Source organism: Petaurus breviceps, unplaced genomic scaffold, assembly GCF_028583685.1.
Source record: "Petaurus breviceps papuanus isolate PSGF00001 unplaced genomic scaffold, PetGlider_PUasm1.0 188, whole genome shotgun sequence".
Lineage (NCBI taxonomy): Eukaryota > Metazoa > Chordata > Mammalia > Diprotodontia > Petauridae > Petaurus > Petaurus breviceps.
The window spans coordinates 37,619,971-37,637,456 of NW_027185804.1; the positions used below are offsets into that span (position 1 = coordinate 37,619,971).

At 44.8% G+C, this 17,486-nt stretch overlaps 1 protein-coding gene across 13 annotated transcripts in view; it reads right to left on the reverse strand.

Annotated features, from left to right (window-relative positions):
- Positions 1-2,599: 2,599 nt before the first annotated feature.
- The window catches only part of CELF1 (CUGBP Elav-like family member 1), a 121,804-nt gene continuing 106,917 nt past the window's right edge, over positions 2,600-17,486 (reverse strand). For 9 of the 13 annotated variants that reach the window (XM_069091633.1, XM_069091625.1, XM_069091622.1 and 6 more), the window contains 6 exons: positions 15,196-15,324; positions 14,457-14,570; positions 13,790-13,975; positions 8,999-9,142; positions 8,621-8,787; positions 2,600-5,506 (listed from right to left, as the gene is read on the reverse strand). In XM_069091633.1, the coding sequence (XP_068947734.1) occupies positions 8,660-8,787; positions 8,999-9,142; positions 13,790-13,975; positions 14,457-14,570; positions 15,196-15,324 (701 nt within the window). In that variant the 3' untranslated portion in view covers positions 2,600-5,506; positions 8,621-8,659. The remainder of the gene's footprint in view (positions 5,507-8,620; positions 8,788-8,998; positions 9,143-13,789; positions 13,976-14,456; positions 14,571-15,195; positions 15,325-17,486) is intronic. The other 4 variants (XM_069091626.1, XM_069091624.1, XM_069091621.1 and 1 more) reach the window with 1 other exon arrangement.

The window sequence follows — 17,486 nt, forward strand, 5'->3', positions numbered from 1 at the left end:
CGGGAAGTTGCTAAAGAGCCTGGAGAACGCCCAAAACATGGACAAGAAATGCAGGTGGGTGGCCTTAAAAAGGAGTTGGCAGGTAAAGGGGAGAATCCTGAAGAGACTATCGGTACATTCAGAACAGAGATGGAGGGGAGGTCAGGGCAACTGATGTGGATAGAGTGGGACTGAGAAACGGGTCAGCTAAGCAGGCCAGATAAACTGAGAGGGTGGGAGTGGGAATGCTCCTAGCTGCTTCTCACTCCAAGCCACCAGTTCATTACTGGGAGGTTAGGTCCTCCCAGGATCTCCATTTGGGGGGACATGTGCAGGCCACCCATCTCCACTCCCCTGCATTCCTCTCCTGGTCCCACTTCTTTTTCTGCCACATGTGGGCATTTGTCTCGCCTCCCCCCTCCTCCCTTTTCAAGTTCCAAGGCATGTCTGGGCTTCTTGACTACGGTCATGACCCACCTCTCCTTCATGGTCACTTTAAGCAAGATTTTTTCACTGTGCCCAAAATTTCTCAAAGAATTCTGAATGTAAAGGGAATGACTAAAAAGCGAACCTGTGAAACAAGTCAGATGCTTGTTTTAGCTGGGGTCTGCCAAGTGACTAGACCCTCATGCGTGACATAGGGATGGCCCACCTTCAGCCCTTACAAGTTCTGGGCCCATGGGCAGTGACCACCTCCCGACCTCTTTCCTCATCAGTAAAACGTAAAGAATATGGGTAGTGCCCACTGGAAAGGCTTCTTGTTAGGCTCAACTGGGAACATGTGTAGAATGTTTTGCCAATCTAAGCAGTATATGGCAGTGTCTCTTTCAGCTCTAAATCCTGTGGTACTGGGTACCAATGAAAACTTTTTAGGACCTTTAAATATGACTGCCACCTAAAATTTTGGGTGGGGAGAATTTAAGTTTCATCTATTTAGTGTTCAAAGAGGAAATCTGAAGTCTAAGAACTGCCTGCCAGCCACTGGCCGAACAGCATACAACAAATCCAAAAGTCTCATTTCTGGGAGAAATTTCAGGATGAATCAAAGAAAAGGTCAAACTCCAGAAAAAATTGTGCAGGGAGCTCTGGCTTGCACCTCCCGTGTGGCCTGTGTCCTGTGAGTCTGTGAGTACCACAAGGATTAGCTGTGTTCCGGTTAGATCAAGGGCCCCTTTAGTGTGTCAACTTACCTACAGAGTAGGATCTGAATGACTTCATTGTATATTCAATCTGGCGCCATTTTCTTCCTTCTCCCTACCTCCCCACCTTTTGTTGAGTCTGGGTCTCCTGTCTCACCCAGGCAGAAAGTACAAGAGACCAGTGAAAGGCCCAAACCCACTGCTGTTGAACCCAACAGCTTTGACCTCTTCCTGTTTCCAATCGAGGGGCTTGTCTGCCCCTCCTGGGGTACCCCCCATTCTGTTAACAGACTTCATACAGTCACCCAATCATTTCACTCCTACTGCAACTTAGCATTTCCAAGCTTAAATGACCTCCCAGCCTCAGCCTCCCCAGCTGTAGGAATCATGGGTGTGCCCTCCATCTCCTCACTTTTCATATATTTTCTTTCACATGTGCCACAGAAGCCCCAAGAGGTAGGCAGAGAACTGAACCCGAGCGAGATCTAGTGAGTCAGAACTAGAAGGTGGGTTTCCAAACGCCTGCCTTTTGTGCTATGACAGTACTCCAATGAATAAGGAATGGCATGGGCTTAATCTGGACCTCAGCTAGGCACACAATGGGTACCACTGATCTAAATTGGGGTCCTGACCCTATGCCATGTCAGAGTGAATGAAGCCAGAAATGTCCCGTATGGTACAACTCCCAATTCCATGCCCACCACTCAAATGTGTGCTTTGCTCTTTCACCTCCCATCATACTGCCTTACCTGAGTATATATCATACCCCATCCCAGAGGAGAACAATGGCTCTTCCAAGGACAGGGGGCCCTTTCCTTTCTGGCTTTGTATTCTGCAGCACCCAGCACTGGACCCTTTCCATAGAAAGAGCTTAGTAAATATGCTGACTGGTTGAATGGGTGTCTACTTTGGAACTTTTTTAAACAGTGGCACTGGCTGAAAGGCCCCCAGAGCCAGTCTGGCTTCTGTGGTCATTGGCAGGGTCCGTACCTCTAGCCGGGCAGTGACATTAGGACAAAGGCAACAGGTAGGATTTTACCTCTCTGACTGAGATAGGCCTAAGCTTACTGGCTGACACTGGTATCTAAGTTACCCACCTCAGGGAGTGCGCACTACAGATTCCTCAACAATGTCACATTTCAGCTGGGGGGACGGGATGGGGGTGGAGTAGATCTGTGAGCTTCACTGAGGTCCAGAGAAGAAGTGGGAGGGTATGGTGCTCATCCTGGGAAAAGAACAGGTGAGGAGGCTGTGTGGGCAGTTCTCTGAGAGGAGCTCTAAGTGTGTGGTCTGTGCCAGCCAGACTGTGGGGCTCAGGGGCACCCCAAGCGGCAGGCCACACAGGAAGGCTTCCATCTGATATCTCACAGGAGCCAGTACCCTGCTATTTGTCACACTGCTCTGTAGGGACAAGGGCAAACAGTGGGGAGAGGAGGGGAGTTTCCCATCCCAACAGCATCAGAAAACAACAATGACACAGATTCTTCTCAAACAGTTTAATAGCAAATAAACAAAGGAAGGTACCACACTTGGCAGATACAAAATGACTTTTTGTCCGTGTGTCTGTGCAATTAAAACAGGTTTAGGTTCCCCATTGGGACAAAAGGAAAAACACACAAAGGAAGGAAATTTCCTCTTTAACACATACTCGCTTGTTCCAAACTTATAACAATCTTTTCATCTTTAAACCCACTACACAAACTCTGCGACCAGGCCAGAAAAGCGACCAGGGCTCTTCTCGCTGCGGCTGCTTTTTTTTGTTGTTTTTTTTGCTTTTGTTTTTTTTTTTTTTTTAACAATTAAAGTAAAATCCATAATTTCTACAGAGTACAACACAATTTCACACAAAAGAGACGGTTTCTTTTGCAAATCAAAACAGGAAAAAGAAAGGAAAAGCTTGAACAAGGTTAAGGGGAAAGCATCTCTACAACTGAATCACGACTTCGAGTTGATTGAACCCCATTGCTGCTGCAGAACAGACTGTACGTTTGGTCATAGTGGCAATTTTTTTCTCTTCACATTGTGAAATCACTTTACATTGTTTTCTAGTAGAAAAGGCAAAAAACTGTACAAAACCCCTAGTGTTTAAATACAACGTTTGTACCAATAAAAAACTCACACAGGTTTGTCTCCAAAATGGAAAGTTTCTTTTTTTTTTTCTTTTTAAATTATTCACAAAAAGCAGCTGGAAATCAGAAAGGCAGCTGCCGTTCCCAGGGTCTCAAATCCATTAAAACCACCACAGAACAACTAAAACAATCAAAGAGAGAAAAGGAAAGGAAAATAACATCCAACGTTTGGCATTTTGGTTTTATCCACAGGTTTCCCCAGAGCTCCTTTTGTAATCAAAAGCAAAACAGATTGGCAAAACACAGATTCTCCAGATAAAGGTGGGGAGGGGGCAGAGTCTCACTCGGGCCTTCTGCCTCCAAAGGCGCTCTGTGCAGTCAGACTGTGGTGCTCATGGCCCAAGGATCAGGGGCTTCTGGCTTCTTCCCATACAAAACCTCCTTCTGCTTGCTCACATCTCCCTTTCATGCTTACTGTGGGGTAGCACTATCCAAGGTGCTGAGCCCCAGAACTGAAATACTGCTGAGATTTGCTCCTTCAGGCTGTTCCAGCAGCACCTAAACTTGCTTCTAGGCCTTTTGGTATCTCTCGCCCTAGTCCTAGAGAATCAGGATTCTTCCTCTCCCAGAGCCCCCAGAAGCCTCTGGCATGTCTGGGTGCCATACTTAAGCTCACTCATTTCTATAGTCTCCATCTTCCACCAACTGGTCACTCTTCAATCCTTCTCTTTACCCTTCCACTTCCTAATGATCAGACCTCACTTCTATGCAATTTAACTTTCTGAGTGAAGTGGGCTGTCCAATGAATCCCAGGAAACTGGGGAAAGTGGCCCCCACGAAGGGCAGGCAGGACAGCTGCTGGCTCTTCCTCCAAAGAAGGGGAGACGTGGCGTGCAGGAAGAACTAGGGCAGTGCCTGAGGTCTGTAAACAGCAGGGAGATGGTGTTGTGCTTGTCACCTAGGAAAAGAGCTGGCACTTGGGTTGCCAGCAGGGTTACAGGCTCTTTCCAGCAGAAGCTCAAGAAATCGAACCTTTCCTTGGAGGCTAAATGGGGCTCATTATTTCTCAAAGGATCAGGAAGTCAATGAAAAGGCACAAACTTCCTAAGGAGGTCTTTGTGCAAGGGGATTTTTTCAAAGTAACATTGTTCTAAAGTGTCCCGCCCACAGTCACCTTCTGGGTTTCCCATCTCTTCCCCCTTTTCATATATTCTTGGGTCTCCCACTATACTCAGATTTCTACCTGACCAGTGTGCAACCAGCCTCCCAGAAACTCCTTCCCAGGCCTGGAGGCTAAGTCAGGAGACAGTCCAAGCGCACAGGCAAGCAATCTTATGGGCAACCGAGGAGAAATTTGCCACATCAAAAATAAAAACAATCCAGAAAAAAATCAACCCCACAACAATTTGAAACAGCTTCTTTGAAACCCTTTAAATCAGTCAGTTTTTGCACAAACTATAGAAAACAGAGAGGTGAAGGTGATATATACGAAGGTGTGAAGAAAACAGCAGGAAACATGCAAAATGTGGGTTTTCTGGGCATTATCTGAGTTGGAAAGGAAAACCAAAGCATCACATTTTGCTGAGGAGACTGTAGAAACAAGCATGGGAGTGAATGAAACAGGACAACATGAACGTGAATCCAAAGGTTCACCGAAGATGGAGGTGGAGAGCCACAGGGGGAGGACAAAGAAAAGACGCAGGAAGGCCAGGGGGCTGCCTGCTGTCAACACAGAAAAGGGAGCTCAAGTGTTTTTTGCAGTTAAGAACTCAAGAAAAAAAAATACATGCTGTCTCCTCAAGCCCCAGAAACTAGATCAGCAAAATGTGCTCAGGAGCCTTCAAAGGTTTAGTGACGTCTTTTATTTTATTGTTTGCTTCAAAGTTTTGCTTTAAAACTAAGCACACAGAAAAACAAAGCCTAGAAACGGACTGGCTGTGTGTTCACAGAAATACAAACACCACACGGCATGTGCTAGTAGGGCTGCTCTGAAGACAATTACAAAGAATTGGAATCACAAAATCAAGTGGTTATCTTATGAAGTTCTAGAAAAATAGATTTTTTATATTCAAATGCAAGTTTAAATATTTCCCCTTCAGCAGTCGTTCTAGCAAAACCAATTTGGCAGCACAAAAAAATTTAAAGAAAAACAAAGAAAGAAACAAACATAATAAAAAATACACATCAGCATCAAAGGTCAACACAAGGTCAAAGGTGAGAGTTCAAGCATCAGAGAAGCTGAAGAGACAAGGATTTGGACGATGTACTTGACGCCACATCGACATGCTTTAGGCACAACGATGAACAAACGGCAGGAATCTAGAAAAAAACAAACCAGAAAGAGGGAGACCCACTGAGTTACACAGAGCAATACGTCCAAACGAAGAGAGAGAAAACAGGGACACTCAATGTGTGTACAGCCCTGAAACAAGGAGGCCTTCTGGGGGAGGCAAGTGACAGGGAACTTTCGCACATGCTAAGGATGGACACAGGGGAAAGTCAAAGTACACGGAGGACACCAAGAAGACATCAGACTGCCAGGGGCAAAACAGAAACCAAGGCCTGGATTTCCTTGGACATTTCTCAGCAAACGCTACCCGCCCCAGCGCATCGCCCTGGACAACGTCATCCAAGCCCCAGAAAAAGCAGGAGGTGTCCTGGTGAGGAGTGCCCTGACAGCTGGACGCTGGGAATGCTCACGAGCCCTCTTCCTGAAGTGCTCCATCTGGAAAATCCAAGCTCTCAGCTTCCCTTTGGGCCTGGCCCAGTCTTAGGGAGGTTGGAGGTCTGGCTGCTTTCAAGACAAACTGACTCCATGATGTAACTGAGAAACAGATTACAGCAGACGACACAATGGGAGTGAAAGGACCACTTAAGACTTGACTGCGAGCTCTTGCTCGGCCCTGGGCCAAGCCCTTCCGCCACCACGGAGCAGCTTTTCTGTAAAACCCATTTCTGGCCTGAGGAGAGAGCTGTGCTCCAGGCTGGTTAACAGCAGCATCGCTACACCTAACTGGGGATAAAGGAGGGCCAAGGGGACAGCTTGGAGAGGCCTCACATGGCCTTCCCTCTGTGAGGGAGTGGAGCCCCTCGACGGTCCCCAGCACTGAAACGGGGATTATGTCCACCTTTGGGGTGTCTCAGATCACCAGAGGCTGCCCCATGAGGCTGGGTGCTGGTGCAACACTGGGGGGAAGGGCATACGGGCCCTTGTGGCAAGAAGGCTTTGTAGGGTGGTGGCAAAGCAGGGAAGCAGAGAGGGAGGTCGTGGCAAGCGTATTGCTCTATGGAGCACAGATCTCTCCTCCTCCAAGTCACAGCTTCAATCCTCTTCCCCTCAGGCAGGCTAGTCAGGCTGCAAATGGGCCACTGAAAGTCAGTAGTTTCAATAATACACAGCATCCTGTGTGTGTAAAACAATCACATTCTGGATTCTACAAAATCCTGGCCTTTTCCAGAGATATAATTTAGTTAATAAATATTCTCCACCCTGGAGCTGTATAAAACTTCTATAAAAATAGAAATGACATTCTCGGTTCCAGCAGGTAGGGATTCAGAACAGTGCCTCCCAACCTTGCGGTTTTTTTTCTCTTTTTATTATTTTTTTTATTAAAAAAAAAAAAATCCCACCATGAACCTGGAAGCCTTTGGAACAGTTTTCTCCTCTGAAAACCAGGACACATTTCTCCCAGTGCACAGAATTCAAGTTTACATGGTTCAGCCTAAGAGGTGTACATTATGTGCTTCCCTAGAGGACACAGACCCACATGATCACTTGGAGAAGGTAGCAGGCATTCGACCATTTAAGGAACAGATCCACCCACTATGTGAAAAACAGCAAGACTGACTTCTCACCAGCCATCCCTACAGCCAGTATGGAACAGAGAAGGTCCCCACCTGACTTCCTGCTGATAATAGATGCTATGGTTCAAGGCCGGTGCTTCTGAAGGTTAAGAATCCTGGGTCCCAGTCCCAAGAGCAGGCCGACATTCACCCCGAGTGGTAACACAAGAGCCCCTACAAGGCATGCATTCTGAAGAGTGTTTCCTTTCTCAGACCTTGTGGAGAAGAGGCAGAACCTGGGGCTGCTCATGGTTATAGACCCAGGGAGGGAATGAGATGGGGTGAGAGGCAGTTCAGATGCTAACTTGAACAGGGTCAGCACAAAGGACATGAAATGGACAAGATAAAAATTGAGGTAAATGAAATGAATACTACGTAGAGAGTGTAAACCTTCTGCCACCAATGAAGGTGGGATGTTGGTGGTTTAAGCAAGGACCACAACAGCTACAGAAATGTCCAAGACCTGGTCTGGCTGCCACCAACATCCATGGAAATACTATGGAAAATCTGACCCTGTGTGAATGCAGACTTCTCGTTCTTCTTAAACACTAAGTACTGGCCCTGGTCGGAAGCAGGACCCGAGGCTACAGGGACCAGCCGTCTGCTCTGCTACACTGGGAAGGGGACACCAATTAGGGCCACTGATTTACTCGAGCCAGGTTAGATAAACTGCTCCTGGCCGGCTGCTCTTTCAGCTAGAAATTGGCCTCTGTGAACAGTTAGGATAAGACAGAAGAAGATTCTTTTTTCAAAAATTCAGTGGACAGAATTATGAAAATCTCAGGTAGCTGGCCCACTTTAAACTAGCCCCTTCCTTACTGAAGCTTGTGTAAAATTGGCTGTGGACACTTTGTAGTGTGTTAAAAAGGAGGGACCATCGAATGGCTGTTTGTTTAGTCTACTCCTATCCAGCAAGGGCACTAGGTACCCAGATCTACCATGAAAGCTGCTAACTGATAATGTCTGCTTCTCTTGGGCAGACTTCTAGCTAATTTAGCAGCTACTTTATTCCCAGAATCTGGCTAGCTCCTTTTTCAAAGAGGGGCAAAAAACCAAGGACAGGTATTCTAAATACAGATGGCAAGACTCTCTGAAGCTGTATTTTTGTTTTGTTTTGCTCTAAGCAGCTGAAAACCATCGCCCGGCAGACAGCCCCCGAGAAGAGGAGCTCTGTGGACCTTGCTCCAAAAGGCCATTTGGGGTCAGTCCCGTCAGCCCTGACTCTCCAGGCTTGTCCCCAGGGCAATCTGTTCTTGCTCTCTGGAGCTCCGTCCAAGTCCCATCCTCCCTCCCACCCGAGGCCATCTGCTGTTGGTCCTTCTCAACACACACTGTTTACAAACACAGCAAACTTTAAATAAAGAAAAAAAAATCTCCGCGATATGGCACCTAAACTCCAAAGTAAAACACTGGAAACCAAACAAAGCACAAACTCGTCCTCCGCGCGAAGCTGAACTCCCACAGGAGGCAGCAGCCGAGTCTTCAGGGCAAGAGGTGCCAGCAAGAGTGGCGGGGTCAGGGTCCAGGGCTGCCAACGTGCAGCCTTTGGGCTTCGAATCACTAAGGGCGGGCGCTCCTTCCCCCACTTACCAGAAGACCCTCTCACTCCAGTCCCAGAGGGGAGAATGCTCAGTAGGGCTTGCTGTCATTCTTCGAGCGTTTGAGCTGCACTTTCAGTCGTTTCATGCCAATCTGAAAGCCGTTCATTGATTGGATGGCAGCCTGCGCTGAAACAGGATTGTCATAGCTTACAAACCCTGTGGACAAGATAACAAACCACTGTGAGGGGGTGAAGAGGAGGCAGGTGAGTGATGACCCCCAATACCTCTCCCCATGCCCATTCATGGCATCCTGTGGCTCTTTCAAGGTCTGTACCTTTAGAAGCTGCAACAAGAACCCGGGCACTGAGAGCTGACTGCATGACCGCGCCCCTCACCTCCAATGCCAAGGAAACAGAGGCCAACATACCGAAACACTTGCTCAGGTTTGTCTGCTTGTCGATGAAAACCTTGGCAGAAACAACATTTCCGAAAGGCATGAACATCTGTAGCAGGTCCTGATCTCCAAACTCCTGGGGCAGGTGGTAGATGAACAGGTTGGCTCCCTCTGGACCTTCAAAAGACCCAGTGATTAAACAGACAGACCAGGGCAGCTCCACACCCCACCACCGGGGCGGCTCCACGCCCCACCACACAGAGTCTGCACAACTCGCAGTGAATGCAGGCTTGTGCTCCTGTGTACCATCTAGTCATCAGCTGAGGGTCTTCCTTTCTTAAGGGAAGGGGCTTGGTCTCCTAGCTCTATTATCTCTTACTTAACACTGCCTAGAGTAAGTAACTAGACTAGGCCCTGCTAGATCTCTAAGGGACAGGCAATAACGGGGGAGTCCATGAAATGGGTGAACAGCCGGTCACCTAAAAGGTCAGTCTTGACTGCACAAGCAAGAGACAACAGACTACAGGAACTCAGTTCTTCAGGACGATGGACTATAACCCAGCCTTCCATTTAACTTATGAAACCTCTACAATCTGACATAAGCAACCATCTATAAGTAATTGTGAAAAAGTTCCAGCTTTTTAAAGAACATGGGGTTTGAGAAGGGGAGAAGAAAGACTATGATTAGTATCATAGGAACAGCTGACACAAGCCAACTCAAAGGTAGAACTCACTCCTGGATGGCATGAGTGGTCCTACCCACAAAAACATGTTGGGACACACTGCCTGAAATGGTACCAGATTAAGACAGAGGTGGCTTAAGGAGGTTCCCCTTTTAGAACACAAATCAGGGGGGCAGAGTCAAGATGGCAGAGATGAAACAGGACTTCTGAGAGGCTCCTGCTTCCACCTCCTCCAATTCATGTAAAAATTTACTCTAGACAAACTTTGGAGCTACAAAAGCCACAAAATGACACAGAAAAGCTAACCTCCCTCTGAGGACAGCCCAGCAGGAAGGGGCCGGTGCATTCAGATACAAGAAGCATGAGAAGGTAAACAGGGAAAAGAAATCATAAGGAACTTATCAAAGTTGAACTATTTACATTCCTACATGGAAAAACAATTATTGTAACTTATGAAACTTTTCTCAGCATGAGAATAGTTGAAGGGAATAGAAATATATGTCTATATAGGAGAGTATATGGGCGTATGAATACATATGCGAGCACATGTATATATGTGTACAGGTATACACAGACAGAGGGCACAGGACCAGCTGAATAGGAAGGGATGATACTTAAAAGGTGAAATTAAGAGGTGAGAGAGGAATATAATGAGAGGAGATGGGGAGAGACCGAATGGGGTAAACTATCTCAAATGGAAGAGGCAAGGGAAAATGGTTACAATGGAGGGGAAGAACAGGAAGGCAAAAGGGAATGGGTCAACCTTATTCTCATTGAATTTGGCTTAGGGAGGGAATGACGTACACACTAAATAGGGTATCTCACCCTCCAGAAGAGTAGGGGGGAAGGGGATGATAGGGGGGATGAGGGCAGGCTGGGGGGGAGGAAAGTTGGAAGCACCCATTTCTGAAAAGGGACAGGATCAAAGTAGAGAATAGAACAAGTGGGAGGTGGGATAGGATAGAGGGAAATATAGTCAGTCTCTTACAATATATCCACTATATTGTTTTCCATTAGCTACACATGTACAACCTATATTAAATTGCTTATCTTCCCAGTAAGAGTGGGTGACAAGGGAAGAAGGGAAAGAATCTGGAATTCAAAGTTTTTAAATCAAATGTTTAATATATATATTCATTCTATTATTAATATTATTTTACATGTAACTGGGAAATAAGATATAGAAGCACTGGGGCAGAGAGATCCACCGTGCCCTACTGGAAAATCAGAGGGGGCATGGGGAAAGATATGGGAGAGAGCATATTAGAGGAGGGGATATCCAGTTTTGGATGGCTATTTTGGGGTGGTGGGTAGGGGAAAAATGGGGAGAAAATTCATAACTCAAAATCTTGCAGAAATGAATGATGTAAACTAGAAATTAATAAAGCATTTGATAAATTTTTAAAAATAAAATAAAATAAATATATAATCAGTAAATAAAAGAAAAGAACACAAATCAGAGGCCTGATACTCCCCCTAGGGGGTGTAATGGGAATGGAAATTTGAAGATCTTCCCTGCCCCTTAATAGACCTAGGGGAGTCTGAAGACCGTCCTTGCTCTGAAAGTAAACTCTGCCCCCTTAAAAGGCTGAATGTAATCACATGGAGCCTGTGATGGAGGGAATCTGCTAAAGGGTGGAGCAGAGCCCACAGGAAGCTGAGAGCCAGAGCCAGAGAGACCGTGGGAAAGGAGGTTGAGGCAAGAAGTCAGACAGCCTCTTGAGTAGATATTGATCTAATATTGGTTTGTGGGAAAGCTAAAGGATGCTGTGGCTCTCAGGGTTATTATAGCTTCTTAATATCTTTGGTACTATGATGGAATTGTCTTACGGGTTTTGGGATTTGTTTTTCTGGTGTCTAAATAAATACTCTGGCTCTGTCCTCTATATGGGGAGTCTGTTATATTTTGCAGTCAACGATCATGTGATATTTATAGTCATGGTCTTTATCATGATCGTGGCTGCTGTAAATATTGCACTGGCATTACAGGGGGACAGCAGCTAATTACAGCAGAACCACTGCTCGCCTTCCAATGAGTCCACTTTCTAAACATTTAAGAAAAAAGAGTTTATTGTCTGTGGTTTTGGGGGCTGTAAACCAGCAATAGTTTATATACTATATTTTAATTTATATGAATTAATATAAATGCAAAAATCGTTATTGTTTCCAGAATGCATATGTGACCTAAGAACTGGAAAGAGGCCTGGGCAGAATGTCTCTAGCCCTTCACCCGCTAGTAGACTGATCACTAATCACCTTTAAGGGTACAAAGAGTCTACCAAAGTGAGCAGATGAGTTCATCCGGGAAAGAAGTATGAGAGGGGAGGACTGGCAGTGCAAACATGTGGCCAATGGAAGGAGGTGGGGGGAGGGGTCGGGAGACAGACGCTGAGGAATGACCAGAGTGAGACACTCCAGTAGGGTCGGAACTGGGAAGACGACAGCACACACTGTCCCTAGAGATTAGGTCTATTTAATGCTTTTGTTTGTCAATGAGATGAGTCAATGTCACAGAGAGACACTCATTCACTTTGGCAGAGTACACTAGTTGATGCTGCTCTTGAATTGGGAATTATAAATCAGGGCAGAAGAGGGCAGCAGTTTGGACCACCATGAGCTCTGGGGGATGAGGTGTACCTCAGGAGGGGACTCCAGGGGAGGGCCTTAGGAAGAATTAGGGCAAAGGGTACTAACACATGTTTACATATATGCATTTATATGTCTAATGCATGGTATGCCAGAGGCATCTAATAATGATCTGACTCATTGAAAGGAGAGAAGGGTGTATCGAAAAGAGATGGAAAGAATTTTTTTTAAATTCTTTTTTGGCCTATTTTACAATTTTGCCGCCTAAGTCTGGCTCTTTCCTCAAGAAAGAGGGAAAATACCCTTCCTCCAACTCTATCCTGTGCCACCCTGGCACTGAGAAATCAGGCTAGTACTATTAGTACAACAGTGAAACTTATTCTGGATTAAAATGGAACCCTACGATCTCCTGTGAGCTAACCTGGGAACCTAACCTAAGACTATTACCAGAAGAAAATATGCTTCAAGTTGTAAACAAATGATTTACAGATGAGTTTTGGGAATATAACTTGCTTATTAATAAGTGGGAGCTGCCTATACTGCAGGAAAAATCGGCAAACCCAGTGGCAAGTAGTTCCTTGGCTGCTGTTGTTTTAAGAGATGCTGCATCTTTGGTAATTATGTTTAAACGATGCCAACTCTAAATGGGTTACAAAAACACAGTCCAATGTGAACACTAAACACTAGAAACACTGGCTGCTCCCAAAGGCAATGTCTACGTGAGAACCATCTTCTTATTAAGATGGGCCTCCTGAACTCCACAGAGCTTGTGTCAGAGCTCAGCTCTGTACTCTTCCTTCCCTTGCTCTTTCCCTACCTCATCCCATCCTGGCTTCTCTACTCTTAATTAAATTCATTTTGAATTTTTAAAAATTTAAATCTTAAGTACAGAACCTGCAAAGTGACATAATTAAAAGGAATACCCAGTCATAAATAATGCTGCAGAAATAAGAGTGGATTTCTAAGGTCTTCATCTGGTTTTAGACAAGGTCATAAATGTACTGTTTCTTCATCTGAGAAGTGAGCCAATTTCAGGAGGTTCAGAATGAAAGACCAAAATGTTAGAAATAAGATTAAATTCTGATTTGTTCAGGGATCAAGAATATTAAACAAGCAGATCACTGTCATTTGTGAAGACTGAGTAGAGGCTGGCCAGTCTGCACCTTGGCCACCACAAAGATCCTGGTCCCCTCCCCAGGTAGCTCATTGTGGTATGGAGTTAAGTCCAGATTACTGAAGGCTGGGCCAGTTCAGTACAAACTCCCAGAGCTTCAAGTGCAGTTTTAGTGACAGACCATATGTCTCTCATCTCACGACTAGCCTCGCTACGGGGAAAGAGAATCACTTTAAGAAAAGTGACCACCAACCAATGAATCTTTCCAATAAAACATCCCTCAAACAAGGTGTGGAATAGGAGAGGGAGTCGCCATGCCAATGAAAGCCCAGACCTCTCAAGTAGGATCCCACGTCAGGTTCTGGACATTCTCTGCCTTCTTTTCCCCATCCTTCACACCCACTCCCCATCATAGTCTCTGAAGTCTTGGGTTAGGCCTACCTTCCTTCTGGCTTCCTGCAGCACCGATGTTCTGTTGTGTCAACAGGTTCTGGTTGTAGAGTGTGGGGAGGGCGGCGGCAGCATACTGCTGGATCCCAGAGTAGGCCTGTGTGAGTGCCTCCATCGTGCTTCCAGTGCCATTAGAAAGACCACCACTGCCCAGGCCACCATTTAAGGCAGCCATCCCTGTATGCAAGAAACAACAGTGCTACTGGGGAGAAGGCATTCCCCTGGCTTCCCCACGAAAGCATTCATAATTCTTCTTGGAAACTTAAGTTATGAAATGGACAGCCCCTTGAAGGACTAACTCCCATATATACAGGATTATGTAGATAAATGTTTAACCACCAGCTCTCTGATGAGAGAAAGATGTGTGCCCACCATCACACTTTTATGTCTATTCTACATTACTGATATTTTCTTCATGGCTTTATTACCATTTTATTTTACCCAGTTACATGTAAAAACAATTTTTAACATTTGTTTTTAAAACTTTTGAGTTCCAAATCCTCTTCCTTCCCACTTGCCCCCCACCCTAATGAAAAGGAAAGCAATTCGTCATGGGTTATACATGTATAGTCATGCAAAACATATCCATAATAATTACTTCATGACTTTCTTAAGTTTCAACCAGCCCCTGATGTGGAAGGCCTTGTCTGTCTCTTACCTGCTAAGGAGCCAACGTTGAGGCCAGCAGTTGCTCCAGCCAGTGTCTGCAGGGCTCCGAGGGAAGCCATTGGATTAACAGAGTTGCTGCTACTGGAGCTTGGTGAGGACCCTGCTATTAAAAATGAAAGACTTAAACACAGACCATCTCCCATTCAACAATAACAACTACAGTAAGAAAGAATTCTATTTGTAAAGGGAAATCCAATTACATAGTTCTGTCATCTATTCTAGGAAAAAAAAAGAGCAAACAAAATGAAATGGGATCTCAAGTCAGAAAAGCCTTGGAAACAACTTGCTAGCCTACCTTTAAAAATGGGATATTAATGGGGGCGGCTTGGTGGCACAGTGAATAGAGCACTGAAGTTAGGAGGACCTGAGTTCAAATCCGGCCTCGGACACTTAACACAAAATTAGCCGAGTGACCTCGGGCAAGTCACTTAACCCAATTGCCCTCCAGAAGGCAAAAAACAAAAGAGAGAAAGAGAGAGTGAAGGGCATCAATAAAATATTTTAGAATAAAGGTTGGGCGTTGACCAAGTTTCCATGTTGGGGTACTGCCCTCATACATGCACAGCAGAATGTGAGAGTTAAAAAGGGGGCTAGAAATAACCCAAGTTACATCCCTCATTGGACAGACAAGGAAATTCTAGCCCAACAAAGTTATGTATGGAGCCCAACCTAACTCACTAAGCTACTGGCAAAGACAGGATCAGATTTTCAGAGAGAACCAGCCTTACCTGAACTGGTGAGGACACTGAGAGGACTGCTGGATGTCGTAAGAGCATTGGTACCACTTGGCGTGTTCTGAGCTGCGCTAGCAGCAGCAGCCAATGCAGCCAAATTCTGTAACTGCATTGCATTTAGTCCTGCAAAATTGAAAGCAAAGTTTCAGACAAAAGACTGCTCCCATCTAGCCATAAGAATCAAAAAGTTTTATGTAGGCTTCATCTTAAGGTTTCAAAGACTTGAGCTATGCTTATCTTTTTAAAGAAGCACTTTCTGTGTTTTTTTCTCATACCACATTTCGAATCCAACAATAACCTTAGTACAAGAATTAGCTATAGGAGTAGGAAATGAAGGTATATCAGGAAAAAAAGGACCAGTTACTGTCTGCAGGTAGCTTGTGACCATCTCTAAAGTACAAACTGAGGGCCATTTTACAGAGTTCTTGCTCTTTGGAGGAAGATAAATGAACAGAAAATGCAAGAGAACTAGAAGGCTAATTCAGAATGAAAGGGTTTTCTGTTCCCCTACCTCCTCAAGGGTCTATTTTTCCCCTTTAGGATAATATTTAGTTCTGCTGGTAAATTATTTGTGAAAACAAAGACAGCAAATACAATGGACTGATACAAACTAAAATGAATCATGGATAGAAGAACAAAAAGAAAACATTTTAAAACTAAATTTTACTTTTTAATCAGTCAAAAACGATTTTTTTCTCCCTCTTCTACCCTCGCCTCTCCCCCCGTTCCCCTCAAGGAAAGAAAAGTTCATCATAATCAAGTAAAAAAAAAATCTCCACATTTGCCATGTTCCAAAAGGTCTTATCTGTGTCCTGTGTCCTTTGCCTCTACTGAGAAGTGGGTAGCATGTTTCATCACTAGTCCTTTGGGATCATGTGTGGTCTTTAAACTAATCAGAGTCCCTGGGTCTTCCATTGTGACTTGTCTTAACAATATTGTTGCCATCATATAAACAGTTCTCCTGGTTCTGTCCACTTTACTCTGTACAAGTTCATACATACAAGTTTTTCCAGGTTTCTTTGAAACTGTCTCTTTCATTTTTTTTTTAAAGCAATTGGGGTTAAGTAACTTGCTCAAGGTTAAACGGCCAGGTGTTTCTGGGTAGGTGCTAAGTGTCTGAGCCTGAATTCGATCCCAGATCATCCCCCAGACTCTGGGGCCAGTGCTCTTATTCACTGTGCTGCCTGGCCACCCCCCTTTCATTTCTTAAAGCACAAAGGCATGTCAGCTCAGGTGTAGACTATAATTTATTCAGTCTTATATTATGCCTTAATACCCGAGTATCCCCCCAGTTTCTAATTCTTTGCCAGTGCAAAAAGAGCTATCACTATCCCATCTTTCCCCTGTCTATCCCCCACCACGAAACAGCAAGCCTACTGAATACCCCTTCCCCCAATCTGTTCTCTCTTATATCCTCCCCCTGTACCCCGCCTAACTTTCAAGATGGGTTTCTGTACCCCAGTGCCTATATATCTCATTTCCCAGTTGCATGTAAAAAATCAATTTTTAAACATTTCTTTTCAAAACTTTGAGTTCCCGATTTTCCCCCCTTCTTCCCTCCTCACCCATCCCCACTAGGAAGATAAGCAATTCAATATAGATTGTACATGTGTAGTTGTGCAAAAAGTTTCCATAGTAGTTGTACTGTGAAAGACTAACTATATTTCCCTCTCTCCTATCCCACCCCCCACTTATTGGATTTTCTCCTCTGATGCTATCCCTTTTCAAAAATGTTTGCTTTCTAACTACCCTCCCCTTTCTCTTTTCCGCCCTCTTATCCTATAGAGTAAGATACCCAATTGATTGTGTATGTTATTCCCTCCTTAGGCCAAATTCAATGAGAATAAGGTCGTTCCATTCCCTTTTGCCTTCCTGCTCTTCCCTTCCATTCTAACAGTTTTCTCTTGCCTCTTTTATATGAGATAATTTACCCTAATCTATCACTCCCTTTCTTCTTCTCCCAATAAATTCCTCTCTCACCTCTTGATTTTATTTTTTAGATTATCATCCCTTCACGTTCAACACATCCTGTGTCCTCAGTCTATGTATACACGAACATACAAATGCCCACACTCACATATATAATTATAAACACATACACCCTCCTATACATACAAATACATGCATACATACATACATACACACACATTCCCTTCAGCTATGCTCATACTGAGAAAAGTCTTAGGAGTTACAACTATTGTTTTTCCATGTGGGAATGTAAATAGTTCAACTTCAATAAGGTCCTTATGATTTCTTTTTCCTGTTTACCTTCTCATGCTTCTCTT